Genomic DNA, 27,290 nt, shown 5'->3' on the forward strand with positions numbered 1-27,290 from the left:
AAATAAAGGAAGGCATTGAATTAATAGGTAAATCAATGTTTTGGTTTGATTTAGATTTACAATTTTGAATTCAGTTGTTGCTTCTTTTATCGAGGTTGATATTTTCTGAGCTGTGTCTAATTTGTTCGTCATTGAATCTTCTATGTATCCTTCGGCAACCATCGTGGATTTCTAGCCCCCGTGTCGTTCCAGTGTTGTTATGTCTCCACCAGCATCGACGAGTATGGTTGCCGAAGATCTGCGGAAGCTATGTCCAGAATTGCAATTTGGGTTGTGTTCCGCTTAGCGACTTTTCGACTCTGAGCACGTCAAGTGTACTTCAATCGCGTTCGATTTCGATCTCTGAGCATTCCCTTTTCTGTTCGGGACGAGACGGAGCATGTTCTCCGATCACGCTCGCACTTCCCCCAGTTTGCTGATAGAGAACGATGGGGATCTGTCAAGTGTGAAGTTGTAACTACCGTCAGTGTCAAAAACCAACGATTACCTCTTTGAAAAACTGCCCCTGTCGCCGTGCAACTGAATATGAAGATGTTTTTCAGATTTTAGAAAATTTTTCTGCAGAATCATTAAAGCAATGTAGAATTCAATCTGATATTGAAGACAAAAGTTGGTTCCATTTCAGATGCCTTTACTTTCCTCTTCCTCATAATCCAAAAAGAGTTCAACACCAAATCTTATAGTAGCATGGTTCAAATTCATTTTGTACTTTCAAATATCAGATAAACTTTTAAACAAACAAAAATCAAATAGTACAAATAATACCATATAAATAAATGACTAGGTTATTACTATTTATTTTTTGGTACAAAATTAAATCACACAAGCTAGCAGCCCCTCTAGTCAATGGTGACGGCAAACTGAGCTCAGCACAATGAGGCCAGTACCAAATTTCTGTGAAACGTTGGTCGTTGTTTTCTTGATCTCCGAGGAACTGCGGGAATCTTGAAAGCACCAGCACCCAAAACAATTTTCAAACCCATTCTTACATATGTCGTGTTCTAAAAAAACACCATGTTTCGGAATGATCACTAATTGTTTTTACAAATTGCACTTATCGAATGCATATTTAAATCTACGTCGTTGGTTTTCAACAATATTTGTATAAAATTATTTTCGGAGTGCCAAAATAGGACTCGGCAAAAAAATGTCACCTCGTCTTGACAACGATGTGAAACTCCTAGGTGATGTCGACAGAGAACCCAGTACGTTCGGGCTTGAAAATGACGTCACGTTCCCCGAGCTCTCTCCGTTCGATCTGTAGAACTTCAAGCCGAACTCAGCCTTGGCAGCTTCAAAAACTCAGCTATTTGCTTTCCCATTTTCGTGAATTTGTTCATACCAATCCTTTGTGATGTGCTGGACGCAGGTCTATTTTTTACAAATTGGGTGAAAATCATCATTTATAGTGAATTCTCTACTGATTTTTGTTTTGGTATTGGGGACGTTTACCAAGGAAGTTGATCCAATGTCTTTTAGGTCCTGTATTTTCATGTTATACAATTCATTTGCTCGGCATGCACCCATAACACCCATTATCATTGTAACCTAATAAAAAAAATGATATTTCATGAATAAAAATTGAACGACTCCTTCAATAGGGCCAGTTTTTTCCTTCATTGCAAGATACTTTTCTTCACATGCTTCAGAAATAATTTTTTTGATTTCTTGGCAAGAAAACACTCTAGCTCTTTTCGGCCGAAAACCTTCTGATTTCCTTTTCCAAAGTGAACGCAATTTTTTATAATTTTCGATATCTATGCCTTCATTTATGTTGAGAGTAGTCTTCAGCATGGAATAATAATAATAATAATAATAATAATATGTCTTTATTTCAAGTCAAATCAATATGTACAACATAATATGAGGTGAAATAGTGTCAATGATTCCGTCATTCTTCATCTGACATAATCCAATAAACTATATGGTTCCAAATTCAATAGAAACCTATATAGACTGCGTTTAAAACATTTTAGGTTTTCTATCTTTTTGATGCTGTCTGGTAGAGAATTGTATAATTTCAGGCACCTATATTCTGCTTGTTTTTGACTAGTTGTTAAAGTAAATTTGGGGTATATGTAGTCAAGACTTCTAGTTGCATGAATAGGTTTCTTATTTCCGAATTTTTGAAAAAATTGGCTGTTTCTTCTCATGAATAGCAAACACTCTTGTATATAAAGTGCATATATGGTAAGTAGACCGTTACTCTTGAAAGCTCCCCTGCAAGTTTGATTGTATCCAAGACCACTCATTATTCTTATCACTTTTTTTTGTAGAATAAATAAATCCTCCATGTTCGATGCACCATAGAAGATTATTCCGTATCTTAACTTAGACTCAATTGTTGCGTAGTATACTAGCTTTAAACTCTTTTTGCCAATATACTTTGCTATCTCTCTGAAACCATACACTGTTGATTTAATTTTCCCACACATATGCTTAACAGGTTCACTCCAATTCAGGTTCCTATCAATGTGAATTCCCAAAAATTTGGTGGAGTTGCTTAACTTGTAGTTGTCGTGGTTTAAAGTCAAATTGTCCCTATTCTCGTTATTCGAGTTGGAAGGTGTAAAGAGAACCAGCCTAGTTTTTTCCTTGTTGAGGATGAGGTTATTTGCATTGAACCATTTCTCGCTGTTTTCCAATAATGTTGAACTGAGCTGTTGAAGTTCTGTGAAAAGCTTTTGGATTGCTAGTAGATTTGTGTCGTCTACATAGTTTACCCCCGCTCCAAGACACTCATCGAAATCATTTATGTAGATGATGAAAAAGAGCGGTCCAGCAGTGCTTCCCTGTGGTATACCAAGAATTAATTCCTGAAAATCGGACTTATATATTTTTCCCTGTATTTCTATCTCTACCATTTGTTTCCTTGATTCAAAATATGATTTTGCCCATTCCAATGCTGGTCCGCGTATCCCATATTTCTCCAGTTTTTCCATCAATTTTTGTACATCCAGACAATCATAAGCCTTTGTTAGATCTAAGAAGATACCCATTGCCAGTTTTTTACCTTCAAATGCCTCCACTATTTTTGTAATAAATTGATATATGGCCGTTTGAATCGACTTCCCTTTCAGAAATCCATGCTGACTGCCCTTGAAAATCGCGTTCTCTGTCAAATATTCCATTACTTGTTTGCAGTATGCCTTCTCTAGAATCTTTGAAAAACTTGGTAATATGCTAATGGGTCTGTAATTCCCATACTCATTCACATCCCCCTGCTTGTGTTTTGGTTTAATCACTGCTATTTTCATACTCTCAGGAAAAACTCCATATTTCAATGAGTTATTTATGATATACTGTATAGGATCAATTATTTCCTCTACTGTCTGTTTGATTATATTATTTGATATTTCATCGTAACCACTAGAGTGTTTCTTCTTCAATGTTTTTATGATTTCCCTGATTTCTTCTTTTGTGAGTGGTTTTAGCAACATACTTTTATTTTCCTCCATAGTGTTGTACTTCATATTCTTCTTTGATAAATTTGATGTTAATGTTCGCGCAGTATTTGTAAAAAATGTATTCATATCATTTGCAGTTTTCATTGGGTCTTCCGTTATATGTATTTGTGTAGTCTTTTTGGAATTGTTCAAAGAGTTCACTATCGACCATAGGGTCTTATTCTTATTTTCTGAATTTACGATTTGATTTTCAATTTTTTCTCTTCTTTGTTTCTTCAAGAGGTTATCATATTGAATCTTTGTTTTTTTGTATATTTCTTTGAATGTGCTATCATATGTACTCAAAACCAAAAGCTTATCAAGTTTTTCTCGTATTTTTTTGATCTCTGGGTTTATATTTCCCGTTCGGGGTTTCCTGTTTACTTGCATTTTCTTTAATGGGAACATTTTATTGAAAAACTCTAAATATACTTGATGAAAATATTCAAATTGTTTGTTTATCTCTGTCTTTTCAATTTCATACAAAGCTGACCATTTATGCTTGCTTAAAGCATTCCTGAAATGTTCAATATTTACTTGTGAGAAGTTGCGTCTGTATCTGTATTCCTCTTGTGTTGGATCAATGGCTAAAACTATTTTTTGAGCGGTATGATCCGATATATGCGTCTCAATGACGCTTACATTATATGGTATTTCAGTATTTGTGAAGATACCATCAATACATGATTTTGAGTTCTTAGTTATTCGTGTTGGCTGATGTATTGTTTGCTTTATGTTGAACGTACCTAATAAGTCAAGGAATTGATTTCTCTTATTTGACTCCTGATTCATTTCTATATTAAAATCTCCTACTATTGTGACTTTTGTATTTTCATTATATAGTTTGTGTAATATCGGTTCTATCGATTCGATCATGGTGTTAATATTTCCATCATTGTATACTACAATACATACTTGCTTCCTCTTCTCTATATAGAATTCTACTGCTGTACATTCAAATTTAAATTTTTTGGTATGTTTCTTGATGTCCTTCCTCTCCTTTGCTTGTAGATCATTTCTTATATATATTGCCACTCCTCCATGTTCTTTTTCTTTCCTACAGAAGTGTGTGATGAGTTTAAAACCCTCTATTGTATACCACTGTAGTTGTTCCTTCGTCTTCCAATGCTCTGAAATGCAAAGTATTTTAACCTCTTCATTTTCCCTCATTAATTCCTCTAGGTGATCTCTGGAATTTCCTATTGAGCAAACATTTTGGTGTAGAATACCAAAGAAAATTTTATCCTTTTTATTAGGGTTATTTCTGTTGGTGGATTTCTTATTCGTTTCAGTTCCTCTGTTTCCTTCTGCTAGCACATTTGAGGGATATACTGTTGATTTGCCATTTATATTCGTTTCTAAAAATTTATTGCGGCTAGGAAATTTTTGTGTTTTCCGAAATCAAATCTTTTGATACCTACATTTTGTGGCCAAAATTCTGGTTCATATAGTTCTTTCTTTCTATGTAGGGGTCCTATGACTAAAAATCTCTTCAGTTGGTTGTAGTTTGATGGGATTTCCTTTACATTTATGTTTTCACTTTCAAAACTTGCTTTTGCTTTTATATATGCCACGACATCTTCCTCTTTGGCTTCTTTTTTTACTCTGTTTATGTATATCCATACTTTTCTCTCCTCTCCTGTAAAATTATCATTTTCCTGAGATGATCCTCCTTGGCCCAATCTCTTCTTGAATTTCCTACTTCCATTTCGTGGATAGATAAACCCATCATTTTCATTTCTCGTTGATGTAATCTGATTGTTTCCGTTTGTGGGTGTATTCGATTCGGAAGGAATATTGGACGTAGTTGATAACCTTTGTTTATTCTTGTTGTTTTCAATTTCATTCTCGACAACGGTGACATCTGATTGCGATCCGTTGACACCTTTGTTTTTCGTCATTCGTGTGACTACTGAGTAGTTCAGCCGTTCATTGTTTTCGGTACGCGATGTTGACGGTTTCTGTTCTGAGCTTGCAGAAATATCAATTGTTGGTATTTTCGCCTTTTGACGGGTGTTCTTCTTGTGTGGATTTCTGTATTAGGGATTTTTCCTTTGTTATTCTGCATTTCAAGGTTATGTACTTTTTCAGCTAAAAGCATATTATTTTCCTTCAGTATTTGATTTTTGTCAGTAATCTCGTTGATTATTCTCTTTAGATATTCCACTTCCTGTTTCAGCCTCTCATTGTTATTCACCAGTTCAGCCTCACCTCTTTTATCTCCAGCTTTCGACTCACAGCAAATGACTCGTGTTCGACTTAGGAATTTCACATTTTTGCGTTTCGCACAGCTTATATGAAGTATTTCCTCACATTGTTCACAAAAGCACACTTTGCATGGCTGTTTGGCACAACATTTGTACTTCTTCGCTTCATCTTTCTCACAAATATCACTTTTTTGGCTCTCGACTTCTGAAATATTGTCATCATCCGACGCCATCTTTGAAACAACTTTGACGCCATCTTTGAAACATCTTTGAATAATGGGACCATAATGTTGATGGTTTATAGTAAGATGATAATTTCGAGAAATATGCCAATAAAACTGCCTCAGAAAATGATTGGATTATGTTAAACACTTTTAGGTAGAAAAATCTTGATTTTTCGGCAATAGATTCAATGTTGTAATTTTTGCAACATCTCTTATTTCCGTTGAAGTACACAACATTTCTTCATCACTTTCGATTTCCATGATGAATTCAAGAACAATTACAATTTATGATTATTTACAAATATATGATTAAATATAGTCCATTCAAGAATGATTGACATCCCAGTAGGTCTTGAAAATCCAGAAGCAGCTTAATATCTGGTCACAAAAAAACTCAAAAAATTTCTGTACTTACAATCACAGAACTTGAATATATTAATATAACCTAGAAAAGTATCTGAAAATAAGAAATATTCAAATTTGCAGCATATTAATCAGCGTTCAAAATTGACACAATTATGTTTCCAATTTGTACGATTAAATTAAGAATATAAAACGGCTGTACAAAATTCAAATAAGCGTCGGTAAGTGCATAGATTCACATATAGTAGGTCTTATTGGATTTATAGGGGTTTTCTTCATCAATTTGTCTAAGCAGAGAAACACAGTTTAAATAACTTCTAATAGCTTTTATTCAACGTCTAAAACTTCTAACTTCTAAGCCTCTAAAACTGCTCTCAGACTAGGACTCACGATAAAAAAAAAGGGGCGATTGCTAGGTTAGCCATCGGTACATCAACTCGATCCATAGACAGTCGATACTCCTACTTCTTTTTCTTCTCAAGGATCTAGAGTTACTCTAAGGGAGCTTCTGGTGGTGTAATGTTGGTTGCCGCTCTAATATGTGTCCGAATGAAGTAATACTCTAACACTCCCTCCCTTCATCGGACTGCAACCAGCATTCTCTTTTCAAAATTCAATCTAAAAATAAAATTCAATTATTTCGCATTTTAACTATCGAAACATTCTAACTATCAAAACATGATTTTTTTTGGTTAGTTTCATATGAGAATCTGATGGTAAAGGTTTCGTCATTATATCGGCTACATTCTCTTCAGTTGGGATCCATCTCACTGTGACTTTCTTCTCTTCAACACACTGTTTTATGAAATCACCGTGTGTTTCAGCCATATATCGCCTAAGTCCAGTCCTCTTTCTCTGTAGCAAATCATCGTTTATTCTATCTAATTGGTCATCAAATACCTTTAATTTATGACTACCATCCTTCTTTGTGCAGTCTCCAGCGGATTTGTTGTCACACCAGATTGTCACAGAAAATAGAGTTTTTCCTATCACAAATCTGAGTGCCTCATCAAGGGATATCAATTCCTGGCAAGCATCGCTCATGGCCAGGTATTCGCCTTGACAAGTGGACAGTGTGACATAGGTCTGCTTGTGACTTCTCTAAGCTATCACATCTCCAAAAAGCCTAATGACATAACCCCCAGTTAAAGCAGAGTCCCCATGATTCCTGAAACTCGCATCTGTGAATGCCTCTAAGTCTTCGTTTGAGAAGTGAACTTGAGACCAGAGCTCAAAGTTCCTTTCAAATACCTGAAGATTCTCTTCACATCTCTCCAATCAGATTCGGTGGGCTCTATTCGCTTTCTCGCCCAATAGTTAACAGCAAACGTAATGTCTGGCCGTGTTCCATTTGAGAGATACATCAAGCTACCGATTGCTTCTCTATAAGGAACTCTTTTCTTTTCATTTTCATCTCTTCCTTCGTCTAAATTCTCCAGTCGATTCCTCTTAATCCTATTCTCAACCTGTCTTGTTACCATAGGAGTGTTTTGGGCATCCATATTAAATCTCTCCAATATATTTATGGTATAGTTATCTAGTATATCATCCTCTATGGTTCCATTCAAGAAAGCTGTTTTGACATCCAATTGGCAAGCATGTTAATCATACTTGTTGATTATTGCAAGTGTAGCTCTAATTACAGGAAGTCCAGACACAGGTGCATATGTCTCTTTGAGGTCATAAGTGTTTTTGTCCTTGAAGCCTCTGATGGCTAATCTCGCCTTGTAACGTGTAACACCATTTGCCTCTAATTTCTTCTTTAACACCCATTTAGAGTCGATGATATTGGCCCATTTTCCTGATATTTGTAATTCCTCTCTATCTACTAATATCCAGACGTTATTTTCTATCATCGAGTCAATTTCCTCTTTTATGGCTCCTTTCCATATGTGACCTTCTCTAGAATTAACAGCATCATCGAAATTTATTGGCTCTCTATTCAAGGAAGCAATAAGACAATGTCTCATTTCCTCTTCTCTATCAGTTTTCTCATATTTATCGATAGAAGTGTTCTCGATATAATTGAGAAACCTTGCATAGCTTATGTCTTCTAAGGGTTTCTCTCGACATTGCAAGATATTTGCTTTTTAATCAGCGGTTCTTTTGTTTTGGCTTCTTGTATGAGGTTTTGTGAACATCCCTGAATCACATACTTTAGTTTTATTCATTCTCATTTCTTTCCTAGGTCTGCCTCGTTTCCTAGGTTCAGCCTATCTCTTTTTCTTCTACGATGGTCTATCTAGTCTTTCATCCAATCCCAGTCTATGGATTCCTTGGTCTCTAGTTTTCCTCTAGTTCCTTCAAGTTGTTTCTTTTTGAAGACATCTTTATAAACAAGTTTTTCGTTGAATTTTACATTTCGAGATTCGAAACACTTTCCTGACCTTGGATGCCACATCAAGTATCCTGTAGCTGTGTAACCCACTAGGACAGCTTTCAGGGCACGTTCTCCAAATTTCAAGCTCGGTTGTGGAATCTTGATGTATGCAATACATCCAAATCTCTTAATTTGCTCATAGTAGCATTTTGCATTTGGTGTGAACTTTATTTCACATTATTTTCATTTATGGTGTTTGATATCCAATGGACTTATGTGGCGTTCTGTTATAGGCATGTATGGATGCATCAACAGCAAACTCCCACATACTCTTGGGTAATACAGAATCGAACATGTAAGCTCGAACCTTTTTTTGGATTGTGGAGTTAAACCTCTCCGCTACACCATTGTATTCAGGCGAATATGGAGCTGCAAACTCGTTCTCTATGTTTTCTCTTTTCAGTACCTCCAAGAATTTCCCTCCAGTGAATTCAGTGCCTTGATCTGACCTGATGAAAAACACCTTCTCGTTTTTCCCCAACAAATTTCTTGTTGAGATAAGAAATTTCTCTAATGTTTCAGCCGATTCATCTTTTGTTTTTAATGTATATGCTTTAGCCAGTCTCGAATAGTCATCTATGTACACATTGATAAATCTTTTCTGTCCTGGGTGAGATGTCGGTTTGATGGGTCCCATTATGTCAGTGTGTATCAACTGAAGTTGACTCTCAGCTCTAGTTCTTGTCTCTTTAAAGGTATCTTCTTGAATAAATTCTCTACAATATAGTGAAATTCCTATCAGAATCGGGCATGTAGTTCTGGAGTCACGTAGAGACACAAACATACACACGGACTTCCAAATTTATACCAGAAATAAAAAATTTCGATTTTTATCTGTGAATAAATGTGTTTGATTTTATCGGAGGATGCTGTATAATTCAACTAACTAGTAAAAAAAAAAGTCAATAACCGTGTACCAACCTCAAAACTCCGGATGATTGTTGAATTAATTATAAAACCTATCAGATGAGCTTTAATATTATTTTGTGTGATATTTCTGTGCCATTTGTGCAGGTCGATGTTCCAATATTCATGGCAGTCCTAGCTAAGACCATTTTCAAACTATGTCCATAATATAGATTTGTAAATCACCAACAAAAAATGTAATGTCATATCAGTTTGCTTCAACACTTAACCACCGACATCCAATTAAATTTGATTCTAATAGAAATTATGCTTGTGTTAATGACAAGAGGAATTCGCCTGTTTTTGAATATTTCATAAGAAAAATTCAAAAATGGTGTAGTTCTTTCACTTATCCTTGGTAAACTTACTAACGTTGAAATCGCTCCTGAGCATTTTGGCACCATAAAATGTCACTAACTAGGACGAAATTTGGAGGTTTGAGAAACTTCTCTTCAGAAACTATTAGAATTTGGTCAACTGTCTACTTATAGCTCTGTTTGGCCGATATTGCACAAATATAACCTACTTTAAAAAATCCTGGTTAAAATCTCATTCTGTTTCGAAGATTCATTCGAAGTGAAGTTGCCCATTCACACCCCATTCACATGTACCGTTTCCAAAATAATTAGAATTTTATGAAAATACCTAAAAAACTATTTCTTTCAACCACAGGGCCAGTTTGTGATTGAGGATAGTGATTTTAGCTCATATTGATCCTAGATTATTGTATTATCACCCCTAATTAAAATTATTTTGAGTAGTTGAGCGAAAACCTCAGTGAATGCAAATTAAAACATTTTTTTTTCTACATAATTTTTATTACTCAGAATAAACCCCCTCGAAGTTTTAAAAAAATCATAACTTTTTTTTGCAAACAGTTTTAAGAACTTGCTGAAAAACATTAACAATATTAATATTAATATGAGCAAAAAACACTATACGTAGGATCAGGTGATGATCCTTCGGTATGGGATGGAGAAAGGTGTTGCTTGTATGAAAGGGAAAAGGTGGAGATTCCAATGATAACCGTTTATTGATACTGAATACTGATACAGAAATGTGTCATGGTTTATATAGCTCGATAATTGAAAATATTAAACAATTGTTGACAATGTGATTCATGGCGTCGACCTTGCTTAGTTGCTTATTCTTTCAATCGTTTATTTGGTGCAAGGCTAAACGACAGTATTTTGAAAACTATCTAATCCAAATTAACCTTCTAAATTATTGTTACAATATCTTATGGTATGAATATGATGAAATATTTCCTGCATTAATTGATTTTCTGTTAAGTCCAATTTTTGACTTGATTGGCCCTGTGATTGAAAGTATAGTTCGAAAGTCCCCAATTTTAGGTATTTTCATAAAATTCTAATTATTTTAGGAACGGTACATGTTCGCTGAACTTATGTGGGTGTCATTCGGTAGTAGATGTTTTTTTTTTATAGCAGGGAGAATCTGCGACCGTGAAAACATGGGGCTCTATCTCTCGCCCAGAGGAACCCATTTCTAGGGAACACTGTGGGGTTACTCACTCTTCCGAGTTCGCGACCCACTAAACCTAACCTGCTTTTTATTGGTTCCGGGCATTTGCCTATAAACCATTTATCCCTTAATCGGTTAATTTCGTCTTGCACATTGTCGTGCTAGGGTTTTCATGTTCGTCCATTTCGGATATCTCTTCTTAGTATAGTTTTAATAAGTTTCCGTACTCATTTTAATCTCTCCTCAATTGATCTCGCGGTCTCCTTTTGTAAATTCTCATTCTTCTTCTGTCTTCCTCCAGATCGTAGTCCACTAGTCTCCTGAGTTCTTCGTTTGGATGTTCCTTCGCTGTTTCGAATAACTTTTCAGCTTTCCTCTTCATAAATTCGGTGATGGTTTCCCACATCAAATCTCGATATATCTGTTTGTTGCTGACAAACCAAGGCGAATCTATGGCACATCGTAGTAGCTTGTTTTCTGTTGCCTGAATTCTTTGTATATGGCTCTTTGCCGCGAATCCCCAAGCACCTGATCCATAAGTCAGTTGCGGTCTAGCAACGGCTTTGATTATCCTCAATTTTGTCTCATTTGACATGTGGCTCTTTCTACCTATCAGCGGGTAGAGCATATTCATCGCTGCCTTGGTTTTGTCAACGGCTTGTTTGATATGGCTTCTCCAAGTTAGACCTTTGTCTAGGGTGATACCTAAATATTTCGCTTCGTTTTTCCATTCGATTTCTTCTCCATCTACCTCTAGATTTGTTGTAGTTCTTAGTCTCCTCTTCTACAGTAATATCGCTTAGCTCTTTTGTCCGTTGAGCTTTATTTTCCATTTAATCCACCAGTCATTTATTTCATCTATAGCTTCTTGTAATATTCCTTCTATGATTTCTGGCTTGCGATGCGATTCCTGTGTCGTCGGCATATAGTGTCAGCATAGTCCTTGGAGATTTTGGTATATCGTGAATATATATGTTATACAGTAACGGCCCAAGTACTGACCCTTGAGGCACCCCTGCATCCATATATCTGGACCTCCTTCTACTTTCACGTAGAATCTTCTGTTCCTCAAATAATTCCTAATCAACTTGCACAGTTTCATTGAATATCCAGCATATCTCATTTTGTGAATCAATCCTTCATGCCATACTCTGTATGCTCTGGCGACATCTAGTGGTACAAGACCTGTTGCTTGTTTATTTTGGAATCCTTCTGTTATGTATTCCGTGAGTCTCAGTAATTGCTGTTCAGTTGAGTGATCCCTTCTGAATCCGAATTGCTCTACTGGAATGAGATTCAGATTTTCAGTTTCTTCTGTAAGCCTCCTAGCGATTACCCTTTCTACTACTTTTCCTAGGGCGGACAATAAACTTATCGGCCTGTAGTTTTGGGGGAATTTTTTATCTTTGCCTGGTTTGTTGAACACTATGACTTCTGCAGTTTTCCACTTTTCCGGATAGTGTTCAGTCCTCATTATACCGTTTGCAATATTTGTGAGAGCAGCTATACCTTTTCTATAATAGGTAATTTCTTCAACATAGCATTCGTTATTTTATCACTTCCGGGAGCTTTTCTATTTTTCAAGCTTCTGATTATCTCTTTTATTCCAAATGGAGAAGTTGGTTTTTCTATTTTGTCGTCTACTGGTGGTTCGTCCATTTCTTCTTCGTTGTTCTCTACTAGTTCTTCCAGATCGTCATTATCGTCGTCAGGTCTGTAATTTATTCTCGATTCTCTTTCGATCGAGTCCGCCAGTGCTTCTGCTTTATCGATATTCGTATATGCCATTCCTCTTTCTCCGTGGAGAGGTGGTATTTTAGGCTTTTCTCTTCTCAGACATTTTTGCATTTTCCATGCAGAATGATCGATAGTATCTAGTTCTTGAACTCTTTTGTTCCATCTATTTGTTCTCATGTCCTTCAGGGCATTTTTTAGAACTTGGCTGTGTCGGTTTAGATTTCTCTTATTTATATCTGTTTTGTTGAGCCTGTATGTTTTTCTTAGTCTCCGATTTTCCCTGATGAGATCTTTGATTTCTCTAAGTGTATCACCGTGTGGATGTATCGATGCTGGTCTCCTTATTTTCTTCGTGCTTTTTTTGTATGCATCTAGTATATTCTTTTCTAGTTTATCAACTGCACTTTCTAGGTCTTCCGGTGTGTTTATTGTTGGTATTTCTGTTACCTCCGATTGTATCAGATGGCTATATTTAATCCAATCGGTGTATTCTCTTGTTTGCATTAATTCTCTTCTTGGCCCTTCTCCTATTGTTAATTCGATGGGGTTATGGTTAGAGGTTCCGTCCCACAAGGTCTCTATCGAGAATTCTCTAGTGATATTTTTCATAATTGCGATATCAATTATATCTGGTAATCCATTTCCGAATGCTAGGTACGTTGGTTCTTCAGGTCCAATAACGATAGCTTCATGTTTTTCAGCGAGATCTTTCAGTTTTCTGACATTTCTGTTTTCCATCCTGCTGTTCCATTCTGGAGATTTGCAATTAAAATCTCCGATGCAGATTTTCGGGTTTGTTCCATCTAGTAAGTTGTTGATTTCTTCTTCCAATAGGTTATTTGGGGGTCTTTTATATGCCGATGTGACTTCGACTCTTTGTCGATTTATTTCAGCAACAATCGTCACTGTTTCTATTTGTGACTCGTCAGATCTTCCTTTAAAATAGTGTTTCAGATCTCGTCTAACCAGTAAGGCAACACCCCTCCAGTGTTTGCGATTCTGTCACATCTATATATCTCATAATTCATGATGTTCAATCGCGTATTTGGTTGTATTCTTGTTTCCTGTAAGGCTATAATATCAGGTTTTCTCTCTGATATTATTTCTTTTATCTCGGGTTTTCGAGTTCTGACCCCGTTTATGTTCTAGGAGACTATTTTAAGGGAATTTTTCCTAGTTGTATGTTCCATTATTTCAGTTTACTGAACATTCCTTGAAGTTTTTTCTTCATCTCTCTTCCAATTTTCAACATGATTTTGTTAAAAAAATTTTCAGTAAAAGTGTCTAAATCGTCGGCGGATTCAGAGATGTAGTAGATGGTAGTAGATGTGACACATTTTCGTATTTGGGGTAGCATTTGCAAAGCAACCAATGTCGATCGTCTTGATCCCGAATCGTATGTACTACTTCTCCTTAAGGCGCGTACTCACTGGCGAGCAGCAACACCTTCCTCTTTCGTCGCGGACTTCGAAGCGATCCGAGACTTGTCGGTCTTCGCCACCCTCAAAAGAAAAGTAAAACTGTGCTTCGCAACTTTCGTCCCGAAGAACGGGACGTACTCACTGGTGCAACATGCAACGTCGTTGAATTTTATGGGATTTTTATGGCTGTTGGGAATATCCCGACTATATGGAATGCTGGCAATTTCTACACGGTATAGAAGTACTCTAGCGTCAACCCGCAGCCAACAAGGCAATATTGAATTCCCTTTCTATTAGCCCTAGAGCAAAGATGACGTTCTTAAAATCTCAGGCGCGACTCCCTCAATAAAGGTGATAATCTCAATTTCAATTCAGATCGTAATATTTGCGTATATTTATTTCGGCTGGTGTTATGCTTCTGAATATCATTAGTTTTTGTTAATATATTCGAATTAATATGAATTTCGTCTTATTAATGAATAATTATTAAGAACTGTTAAATTTCTTCTTCTCCTTTCAGTAGGTTAAGTAAACCTGTTTAAACACTCTAATTCCTCATTCTGGGACTTCCTTAGATATGGAGGTCCAGCTGTCTGACTATCTCTTTGGTGGTCTACCGAGAGGTCTAATTCTATTGGGTTTATTGTCCCTTGCTATTTTCGGAAGTATGTTATCTTCCATACGTGATACGTGTGCGTTTCATTCTCTCCGTCGTTGTCTTGTCCACCTAACCACGTCCGGTGTGTCACAGATCTCTCGAATCAAACTATTACTTTTCCTATCCACCAGTGTGTAGCCAGCTATCATTCTCAGGGTCTACATTTCGGATGTTCTTAATAATCTCTTTGTGATGGATGTGTCGGCTCTGGTTTCGACGGAGTATGTCATTACTGGGCGGACGTAGTTTTTATAGATTCGAGTTTTTGCCTCAGTAGACATGAATTTGTTCTTCCATACAATTTCTTTGAGAGCTCCTGATATTCTATTGGCCTTGGTTAACTGTGTTTTTACCTCCTTGGTTAGATTTCTATCGCTCGTGATGTCTACTCCAAGGTATTTAAATGTTAAAGTTTGCTGTATCGTTTTTTCACTGATGAATAGTTTGCATCTACGTGTTTCCTTAGATATCACCATTGATTGGGTTTTTGCAGTCGATATTTGCATGTTATATTTTTGTGACGCTAGATGGAAATGATGAAGGAGTCTTTGACGATCGTCCTCGTTCTCGGCCATTATTACGATGTCATCCGCATATACAATCAAGCTGATCTTATTATTGCCGAGTTTGTAGCCTATGCCTACCATTTTCACCTCTTTGATAATCTGATCTAAAACCAGATTGAACACCGTTGTGCTCAGAGAGTCACCTTGTCTTATTCCTGTATAATATAATTTTGCTCATTCAATCCCTTTCCGATCAAACTTTTTGATGGGAGGACTAGATGAAATGAAAAATTATCTAGGCGGGCCAAAAAAATTGAAAATTCACATTTGTACAAGTGATAAACTTTATTTCGATATATACATACATCATGACTTACATCCTAGAAAAGTAAAAAAAAATACAAAAATTAATTATTCTTAGGTAGGATACGAAGGAGTATGTGAAAAATGAAAATGTGATTGATCTTCTAAAAGATGTTCATACTCTGGTAGAAATTGGCAGTGATGATGCGAAATTCTGTTCACTAAAGGTGCCTTCGGATTACTCTGACGTGACGTGGGCTCAAGCTATAGTGCGCACGAATCAAAAATCTAACATAGGATTTTGCGCGGAAGCGTCAGAGTAATCTGTAGGCACCTTTAGTGAACAGCATATAGCATCATCACTGCCAATTTATACCAGATTATGAACAACTTTTAGAAACTCAATCAAATTCTCATTTTTCACATACTCCTTAGTCCTTCGTATCCTACCGAACGGTAGGATGTAAGTCATTTTCGATGTATAAATCGAAGAAAGTTTATCACTAGTAAACATGTGTATTTTTTATTTTTTTGGCCCGCATAGGTAATTTTCCATTCAGGGTCTCAAGACTCCCAAGCCCCAGCAAATCCAAAACAGTATAGTTTAGAATTGAAAGAACTGGAACACTACACTGATGCTAAGTTGCGCGCTTTGCTGAACTAAAATTAATATTAGATGCAATAATTAATACCCCACTTAAAGCTCAAAAAATTTCATTCAGTAGGAAACCGTTACTTAATTGATTCTAACTACGCAGAATCGAATAAATTTTCATGTATCATTCACACTTGAATACTACCCTCATATTTAGAGCTCAGCACCCAGACATTCGTTGCAACTCCATGCGGCATTATTTGTGTTCTATGTTGTAGAACATAGAAAGAGATTTGGCGACTTGTACTTGTTATGTGGATATTATCAGGGTCCATTATCTGCGCAGTTACAAGAAATAATGCCAGCCGCTGCCAGATGCACACGTAGTACGAAGTTTGAGCTCCGATTACAACTCTATGCAATTCGAATAACAAATTGATGGACTTCTATTTATCAGTCCTTCTTCCACCTAACACGCTTCCAGATGATTTTTTGTCTTCGATGGATAATATTCAACATTTTGATGAAAATAAACAGGACGCAACGATTTGAAAAAACTATTAGGTGCCGTTGGTTTTCCCTACCTCGGACGGTCAAACTTATAGAAAACAAAAATACTGGCGATTCTTTCAAATTCTTGACGCGGGCCGGATTAGACTATCACGTAGGCCGGACCTGGCCCGCGGGCCGTACTTTGCCCATGCTTACGCTAACTCATGTTTTCGATGATAGATTGTAGTGGACTGAACAGATTATATACGAAAGGATTTTTTTCCAGCTTGACGATCCTGTTGGTGAAGCGACTGCAAAACTAAATATAGCTGATCTGAAAAAGATTTTGAATCTAAATGAAACAACATCGGAGGCAGCTAGCAGTTCCTGTACAACCACTTCTAGTTCTTCCAACAGTTCATTAAAAGACGCACAAAACAACAACTCGACTCACAGGGCTAAACAAAGGGTGAGACGCGATAGCATGGAACAGCTTAGCCTAATCAAGGTAGCATGCTTTTCATTGTTTTGATCCCATAAAGAAATCTTAATCTTGCACTATTCATTGCTTAATATTTCGACGTAACTTTTTGTCTTCGACTCTAATAGTCGTTTAACACTTTGTATACTCAATCACACTAAAACTTTTTCATCTTATAGACGTGCAGTATTCGTTAATTTTTCCCAACTGTATTGCGCATATTCGAAAGAATATACAGGGTGATTGACGTAGACCGTCCACTATGGTCCAATATTGAGCTGAAACTTTTCACCAAGGGGTTTCGGACTCTGGTCTATTTAATAATAATAATAATAATATATATTTCACCAAAATATATATTTTTTCAAAGTTACTTGTAACATGTGGCGTTCGAAAGCGATTGGAAATGTTAGAGAGGTGGAGGGGATCAACATTCGCTTTCAATGATCTTTGGGATTCAACATATCTATTTTCCCCCAATTCCTGTCTGCATGCCGTCAAAAACTGTCATAATATTAAAATTTCAGACATTAAACTAACTTCTCGTAATTTTTTTGTTGTTGCAAATAGTTACTAACGAACTACTGTAAAAAGCAAAACATAAATAGAGAAATCTTGAAAAGGTGAATAGTAACTTGGCAATTTAGTGTTATTTTGCTAATATGGGATAAATATAATTAATATATTATTGAAAGGAAAATAAGGAGTACGATTTCCTAAGTGAAAAAATATCAATCGATATTTTAAGGGTATTCTAATAAAACACACTATATAAAAATAGTTATTCTATTGGCAATCGATTTCGGCGTGCAGACAGGAATTGGGGGAAATGGATATGTTGAATCCCGAAGATCATTGAAAGCGAATGTTGATCCCCTCCACCTCTTTAACATTTCCAATCGCTTTCGAACGCCACAGTTCGGAAGTGATAATACTAACACGTGAATTCTGAAGATAGTGGTTTCCAGACAATGCAGATGGATCCTCACGTCTGCCTGGGTAGCTCAGTTGAGAGAGTACCTGACCGGTAATCAGGTGGTCGTAGGTTCGAATCTTGCTCTGGGTGGTACTTTTTTCAGAATTCAATTTCTATCTGCATACCGCTAAAACCTTACATTATTGGTAGAACGTCGAGATGTCGACGAGTGAAGAGGTTGTTATTAATCGCTGCGTCGATCCTTACGTAGAGGATAATATTGAAACCGAGTGTAGTTACTGTAAAAGAAAGGTGACGGAATATGTGCAATGCATAAAATGTGACGAGATATTTCAACCATCTTGTTTAATTCGAGCCGCTAACAGGAAAGCAACACAGTGCCAACACGAAGCATTGGATGAAAAATTCAGCCGATGAAGATTCTTTCAAAGTCGAGGACAAAATCCTGAAGATTGAAATAGCATATCTGAAGTGTCTTCTTCAGGAATCTCAAAGTAAGAACTCAATCCTGGTTGAAAATAATAATTTGCTTAATGAAAAAATTTAGAATCTTGAAACTCTTGTAAAATCGAGTAAACCAGAATTGAAAATATGGACAAAAAATAGTAAAGATGACAGAGCCGTCGTCAAGTGGAACAACATCAAAATCAAAGGTTATGTTCAACCAAAACAAAACAGTAACAGTCGTTAAAATCCCTGAGGAACAAGTAGACTACACCAGAACGGTTATCTGTTCCAAATGAAAACAAGCCAGAATCCGGAGAATGGACTACAGTTAGACGAAAAAAGGAGACAAAACGCCGTCAAAAAAATCTGCCATGGCACCAAAGTTTCCAATCATGAAAATCCAATACAAGGAGATCTTCGGAGACGTTGGATCTATGTGGGCCGCATTGCTGGCAAGGAGGTAACTGAAGAGAAAGTTGCCTCTTTTCTGAATGAGGTGAACGAATCCGAGCATATTCTAGTCAGGAAATTGAATACAATTGGTCAAAACTCTGCATTCAGCATCGGGCTTCCAAATGATACAGCCTATGAGCAAGTGTTCAATGAATCCTTCTGGCCACAGGGAGTCATTTTAAGAGATTTTTCTTTCAATAAAATTTTTTTTCAGAACAAGCAAAGACAGAAGCCACTGTGGCCAATAGAAAAGATTGCTTTGTTGTGATTCTACAAAACGTTCAATCACTCGGATCATCTATGAACAGATTGCAGCTTATGGTTCATGAAGAAAATCCTGACATTCTGGCGGTCACCGAGCATTGGAAATGTGAAGAGGAGCTCCAGGTTTGTCATCTACATAAGTGGTTACAGGATAGCATCCAGTTTTTGTCGAGCAAAGAGAAAACATGGTGGAGCAGTGATATTTAGCAAAGATGGAATTACGGCCATTGAGAGGGCAGACTATAATCAGCTGAGTATATTGGGTGTAATTGAATGTTGTGCCGCACAATTGTACCTTGATACTTGTAAGTTATAAATTGTTTGTATCTATAGGCCTCACACTTGGCCACTGGCCAATGTTGATCAATTTTTAGAAGTTTTCTCGGATATCCTTCAACGTTGTACAACGGGGAGGTCACCTTTTATTGTTATGGGGGATTTTAACCTGAATTTTCTTTCTGATTCACCTGATATTAGAAATTTCCTCTCACTGTTAAATAGCTTCAACTTATCACCTTCGAATTATGATGTGAATCGTCCATGTTCAGGCTCTTGTGATAATGCATTTACTTCACTTGTAGGTCATTCACAAGTGAAGTACCATATTTCAGACCACTCTGCTTTGAAGTTTTCGACTAGCTTGTGTGGTGAGAGCAAACACAAAGCCACTACGATCATGAAGAGAATCATCAATAATAGATCCATCAGAGCTTTCTTGCATGAACTGTCATTGGTCACTTGGGATGACATCTACTCGACGGCAGGTGATCCCAATATGGAATACCTTTCATTGTCGCTACTCCGGAATCTTTGAACTTTGTTTCCCAAATGTTAGTGTTCGTTCATCTCCTTCAAACTATAAATTCAAGTTGTCTGATGAATCAAGACATCTCAAGGACCTTCTGAACAAACTACACATAATCAGGTTCTCCAAACCTGAGTACTGTTCCATGTACTCAAATATCAAAAGAAAATATGATAATTCTCTCTCTAAAGCAAAAAGGAAATATTACAATGAACTCATCTCCAACTCTGACAATGTTTCCAAATCATCCTGGAACGTCATAAAGTCCCTAACAAATTGTCGGGGTACCGAAAAAGTGTTACCCAGTCATACCGATCCATCTCTTCTCTCAAATGCATTTAACAACTACTTTGCTGATATTCCATCCAAATTAACGGCTCAGTTAACACATACCTCTTCTTTCAATGTCAGGAATTGCATTGAACAGTCTTTCTTTTTTTTTTGATGTCACTCATGAGATTCTGTCAGTTGTCAGATCCCTTAAGAATGAGGCTTCCTACGGATATGATGAAATACCGATAAAAGTCATCAAGCTTTCTATTTAATTGTTGAGCCGCTTTGTTTCATCATCAACAGCTCCTCCAAGGAGGGAGTATTTCCTGACCAATTAAAAGTGGCTATTGTCAAATCAATTTTCAAAAAAGGTAGCAGGTATGATTTTGGTAACTATCGACCCATCAGCATCTTGAACTCCTTCTCTAAGGTATTCGAAAAAATCTTATGTAATAGGCTAGTCAAATTTTTCACCAAATTCAAAGTACTTTCACCATATCAACACGGGTTCTTGAAAGATAGAAATATTGAAACCGCTATATTCGAACTGATTAATGAAATCACTATCTCCCTTGAGCAAGATAATATTCCATTAAGTCTGTTTCTTGACCTTTCCAAGGCCCTTCTTGAAGATTGTGGAATTCTAGACAACCAACTGAAACTTAGGGCAAGCTTCCTATCCTCTCGAACCCAGACAGTTGCTGTGGAGATTGATGCTCAGACTTTTATTTCCGACATGAGATCTATTACACTTGGTATACTCCAAGGGAGTATTGCGGGACCACTACTCTTTTTGGTCTATATTAACTTCTTGCCGGGGGCCCATCGTATTTGCTCTAGATCTGTGTTCAAAATTCCAAAATTTGAGAACTCACAGATATCACTGAGAAAGTTCGCTGATGATATCAACTACCTGATTAAGTCACCGAATATCTTAATATCTATGAATGAGGCAGTAAATTTGCTTGGTATCGTGAGGGAATGGTTGTATGGTCATAATCTGGTTCTAAACATCAACAAGACACAATGTTTGTATTTGCAAAGTTACTAATCTAGACTGAATTATCCTAAGCCAATAGATATTTTTGATGATCAAATTATGGTACAAGATGATGTTCGATTCCTGGGAATTATTCTCGATAGACATTTGAAATGGGGGCCTCACACAGACAAACTCAGTCAAAGACTTAACACTGCATGCTATATTCTCTTTATGCTCAGAGGTAACCTCGATTTTAGGTATCTGAAATTGGTATATTATGCTAATTTCCATTCTCTCCTATGGTATAATCTTCTGGGCTAGTTCTTCATCTATGAATGACATTTTTATTATACAGAAGAAACTACTACAAACTACTTGTATTTTTCTTCAAGCATTCTCATTATTTTGTAAAATTCAGAAATGTAAATAATACTAGGAGAATTGAAGCCTTCCACGTATCTACTCGTGTTGCCACATTGAGAGAAAGATCTGTTGAATGTATGGCTATTAATCTTTTTAATGTACATCCTACTTCACTTAATGTATTAATAATGAATTGTGAACCATACAATCTTACGGAGTTCAGAGATTACTGTAAAAATAGACCCGTAATAACTTGATGTATATCTGTTCTTGTGTTATTTGACCTGTTTCATCTTCATTTGTAATTGTTTGGAATCATTAAAGCATCTATCTATCTATCTATTTCAGAACTAAAACTATTATCACAATTTTTAAATAAGACGAACAACTTCTTTTTGTGGTTGTTGGGTCCTATTCGAACAAACTTGGCGCAACTCGTTAACGACATTACATCGTAATAGCTTAGCAATAAGAGTTGGAGTGTTTTCTTAGTATGGATTTTTCAAAAATATTTATTATTATTTTATTATGACGATATTGACTAATATGAATAATTCCAACTTTAAGACGAGTAAGTGTTATATGATGTCAATCTCATATTGTTTATACCGAGTACGCTCGGCGCAACCGAGTATTTATTTATTCAAATAGAAGATAACAGGACAAACCCAAAAAACCCCAAAAATATGTACTCACTGAAAGTTACAGTGGCTAACGCAATTTTGATTAAATTTCCTATTTATATACCTAATGAGCTTATTCTGAACATTTTCTAACATTTTCTAATCAATGCATAAAAATATTATATATTATTCGATATTATACTTTGCACCTATGCTATGTACTGCCCTCCTAAAATTAAATGCCGTATCTGCAGATGCGGTTGAACGGCGAAAATTGAGTTTTTTCCGTATCCTTCGGCGTGTTGCTTTTCGAATATTTTACAGAATAATAAGACACTTTTGCGTCATAGAAAGTCAGTTTTCTGGTTTCTAAGAAAAAAATTGAGAATTGCTTTTCAAGTGCCACCTTCATGGGGCAGTTTCCAAGCAGGGGCTGCTCAAAAAAAAATTATATGAAAGAACCACAATATTTTTTTGAAAAAAATCACCCCTCAAATTTGTTTGCAACTATTCATTTACACTATGTATATTTTGTCGACGAAACTGCTCCTGTTTATTAAACGATTATTTTATTCAACAAATAATGATAACTAGTAACAAAACTGAGCAAGCATTTCTCTATTCAGTAAACAAATATAGTGATAAAGCCTACAAAGAACATAATATGGGTATCACAATTCGTAAAAGCTTTGTGGTTCTGAAAGAGTCCACAGAAACCTCGAAAATACTCAAATACAGAACAACAAAAAATCAGTAAAGACAACATGATTGAATTACATTTTAGCCCAGTCATATTAGAGTTTCACCTCGGAATAAAAGTATAAAATTCTCTATAACTTTTGTTTGAACATTTTTTCAGACGATCAACCGTGTTTGGTGTAAAGCGCGAAGAGTGCGCAGTGTACAGTCATATATGGAGGTAATAAAGTTCTTATGGGCTCTAGGATTTCATTCTCAAGCATCTAGCCCCATTCTTGAGGTTCTAAGTTTTTCTCTTGTGGAAGTGTTGACAATTGTACAGGTTTATTTCGTTTCGTTAATATGACGAATTGCATGTAGCGGAAATGATGATCTATGTTGTCCTCAGATTTTGGAGCATTATATAGTGCCACCAAGATGCGCACTCCATTTTCAAATACTGTTTGTATGGGGCAGTTTACTTGTTGAAATACTTCCACCAGTTCATTCAAATTGGGAATTTTTTCCAATGCTCTAGTAACGCTCTTTTTCCTTTTTTTAAAAAGCGCGGAAGTCGTGTCACAGCCACTGAATGCGTATAAAAATAAAAAGTGTTTTTTAGTACGAGGGTATTAATCAAAACTTTCAGAAGAATATATTTGTGTCTTGACTTTTTTTTTTAGAAAAATTTCTTGTTGATGTGTCCAATTAAAATAACGATCAAACCAATATCTTCTCCTATGATGACGGCAGTCATATATGACTGTACGCAGCGCACTCTTCGCGCTCTACCCCATAAACGGTTGATGGTATTGAAAAAATGTTCGAACAAAAGTTGTAGATAATTTTATATTCTACAACTTTCATGATGAAGACAAATCTCATTTAAGCAATAGGAACCGAGATATTCTTGAAAAACATTTTTCTGACCCTTGACCTTCAGTATCTTAAGACGCGGACACGAAAGCATTTGTGACTTTTGAGACAATATAAAGGACGTCAAAACAAAGGTTTGTATCAATTTACAGCTTATTATCTCTCAGTCCGAGGTTAACCCCTTTATTTAGCTAATATGACTGGGCTAATTAGATATATGCAGGATTGAAATTAACCACTTTAAGAACCAACTAGGTAAATCGTCATTTTGTAGTAATATTATTTTATTCTCAGCTTACCCCCGATGCCAAAGAGAAAAGCAGCATCTCTGGTAATATCCAAAAAACCATGGCACCCTCTAAGCATGAAGATGACGATACCTTCTTCGATTTACTGTCGAAGTTTCAGTCGAAGAGGATGGACGATCAACGATGTACGTTAACAGTGAATAACAAAGAGAACACGAACCAAGTGGCAAATGCGAATCGTCAGCAAGGCAGGAAGAACGGCTCAGACGATTTGATTGACTTGATCGCAGGAATGCAGAGCAAGAGAATGGATGAACAGAGGGTAGAACTGCCACACTTGCCAGGTACGCTGTATAATACATTCTAAGCCAACTAAAGTCGACTGAAATGGTCGGTAAAAAACATTGAACTCAAGAAAGAACTCCTTCTTGAGTTCAATGGTAAACAATCGGTGCTTGTACAAACGTGTACTTAGTCACGTACGCCACTACATCCCGGTATTGCCGGTATTTGACGGTTTCTCACCGGCATTTTACCGTCACCGATCAGTGGTCGGCGTATGTGCAAGGTTCCGTTCCCACACGTGGTTCACTATTGGAATTTGGACGACCGATATAAAATCGGCCGTCCAAAATCGGTGTGTGTGTGTGTGCAACTAGGCTCACTGTATCAAAAAACAAACTTCAGCGTCATCTGTTTTTACGGTACATGTACTAATTTTCGACGAAACCAAATTAAAAGGGAATCTGTAATGCCCATTTTTAATTTTCTTGTAATGATCAAGGCAGAATATATTTGAAAATTTCTGAGTGAAACTCAGAGAAAGATTCGAATAAATTGCCCATTGAGAAATTGCAATGAAATAACGAATAATACGAATCTTTATCTGAATTTTTCTCTGATCCGAAGAATCGAAAAAAAAATCAGTTCATAATTGAAAAATTTATTGCATTGTTCTTCAAACGCGGATTCATTTTATAATTGAAATTAGCTTTTAAATTTACTTCATTCTAATTACAAAACTTATTCATTACACAAAAACATTTCTCATAAACTACCATAATTCCTAATCACAAAAACAATTCAATATTTATACATAATTACGCATATTCTACTGAATATCAGCAATACATTTTTGAATATCCAACAATAAAGCATATGTATGACATGAAAAAGTTTCAGTAGAGGTTGATGTAATGAGGTACCATACAATTCGGCGTATGATACAAGAGCTCAGAGAAGAAACCTCAGTGAGAAAACCCTGCCTCCTCGAGAGTATTGTAGGGCGATGTTTAATTGTACTTTGGGGAAGTAGCGAACATCCTATGAACTTGTTTGGAAAAGGTTTTAAGATCTTTTGAATTCAATGTAATGTGGCATAATTACCTTCTTGCATCACGATTTTTGCAGCCAACAACACAGCACGACTTCACTCTTGCAGACATTTCGCTTCGCCTATTGAGAGAGAGAGAGAGAGAGAGAGAGAGAGAGAGAGAGAGAAAACTTTATTGACCAGTCAGTCAAACGGCTATCGACCTAGGTCTTCCAGCCAGTTACATTTGCTTATATTAAACAAAAATAGTATATTATATTAAAAAAGTTATCATAACGATTGCAAATATTCGAAAGCTGGTAGCAGAGGTAATTTAGCTTTAGTTTCTCCATGGTAATGATGTATCAATGGGTCCACAATATATCTGTTCGTATGATTTGAGATGAACTTTTTGCCAAGTTGGTTTATTCTATCCAATATAGGTTCTATATTCGTTGTGTCATATAAGAGTTGGTTTGACGGATTATGCATTGGATTGTTAGGGTTTCTCAGTTTAGTTATTTTTCTTAGGCAAGTTCTTTCTGCTACTTCGATGTTTTTAAGTGTTGTTTTTGGGGTATTCAGGAATGTCGTAGAGCCATACTCCAATAAAGGCCTGCCGATCATCCTATAAATTGTGCTCGCTGTTTTGATGCTGATTCCTGAGTTTTTGTAGGTAAGCGATCTAAAGTGTCCGGCTCTGGTGATGGCTGCTTTCTTTTGTGTTTTAATATGTGTTTTGAAGCTCAGTTTGCTATCTATTTGAATGCCAAGGTACTTGCACAGGTTTGTAGGTATGACCATGTGGTTTCCGAGTTGGATATTTTTGGAGTTTGCATTGATTTTATGGTTGAAAATTATTAATTTTGATTTATTTGGATTTGGCTGTATTCTCCAACGCCTCATCCATGCTACAGTGACGTCTGTGAGTTCTTGTAATTTATCCATGCATTTGTCAATTGTTTTATCATGAGTAATTAAAGCTGTATCATCGGCAAATTGTAATATGTAAGCTTGTTCGTTGATTCGATGTTCTCTTAGGTTGTTGTGATTGTACATGTCATGACAGTATAAGTTGTATAGCAATGGAGAGAGAGTTGAGCCTTGTGGGAGACCTTGTTGTGGTGTGAACTGCTCTGAAATTTCGTTTTTTACACGAACCTGAATAGTTCTCTCTACTAAAAATTGATTAACTATTTTCAGGAGATAGATTGGACAATGAAGGTGGAACAGTTTGAATATAAGTCCGACATGCCAGACACTATCAAAGGCTTTTTGTATGTCCATGAAAAGGGCTGCCGACTTTGTTCCCTTTTTCTTGTTACACTGTATGTTTGATGTTAGGATTAGTAAAGGGTGAGTGGTTGAATTTTTGGTTTTGAATCCAAACTGGTATGGTGGAACAGCTTGTCCTAGCTTAGTACGAATCCTCTCTGATAGAATTTTCTCAAACGTTTTTCCCAGTACAGATAGCAATGTGATGGGTCGATAATTCTCTAGCTTAGAGTGGTCCGTTTTAGCCTTTGGAATGGTAATTAGAATGCCTTTCTTCCATTCGTTGGGAAAGTAAGAGTTTTGGATGCAGAAGTTGTATATTTTTATTATTGTATTGTGAATACTAGGGTCCAATTTCCTCAATATTCTCCTGGGCAAGTTATCGTAACCGGGGGCTGTGTTTTTTCCGTGGTTTAGAGCTTTATAATATTCTTCTTCTGTTATAGGTTCTATGTTAGCTTCTGTTTCAGTGCAAGGAAAGCTGTGTTGGTACCAGTACTCTACTGTTTTTTTGTGGTCTTCATCGAAATCTCTGTAAATAGTTTTCCTG

The 27,290-nt window shown here is 36.4% G+C and overlaps 1 protein-coding gene across 3 annotated transcripts in view; it reads left to right on the forward strand.

Moving 5' to 3' along the window:
- LOC123319422 (G-protein-signaling modulator 2) overlaps positions 1–27,290 on the forward strand; it is a 174,277-nt gene that overhangs the window by 55,440 nt on the left and 91,547 nt on the right. For 2 of the 3 annotated variants that reach the window (XM_044906387.1, XM_044906401.1), the window contains exons 6-7: positions 17,010–17,231; positions 24,200–24,497. In XM_044906387.1, the coding sequence (XP_044762322.1) occupies positions 17,010–17,231; positions 24,200–24,497 (520 nt within the window). The remainder of the gene's footprint in view (positions 1–17,009; positions 17,232–24,199; positions 24,498–27,290) is intronic. The other variant, XM_044906394.1, reaches the window with a different exon arrangement.

The sequence above is a fragment of the Coccinella septempunctata genome, chromosome 1, assembly GCF_907165205.1.
Source record: "Coccinella septempunctata chromosome 1, icCocSept1.1, whole genome shotgun sequence".
Classification (NCBI taxonomy): domain Eukaryota; kingdom Metazoa; phylum Arthropoda; class Insecta; order Coleoptera; family Coccinellidae; genus Coccinella; species Coccinella septempunctata.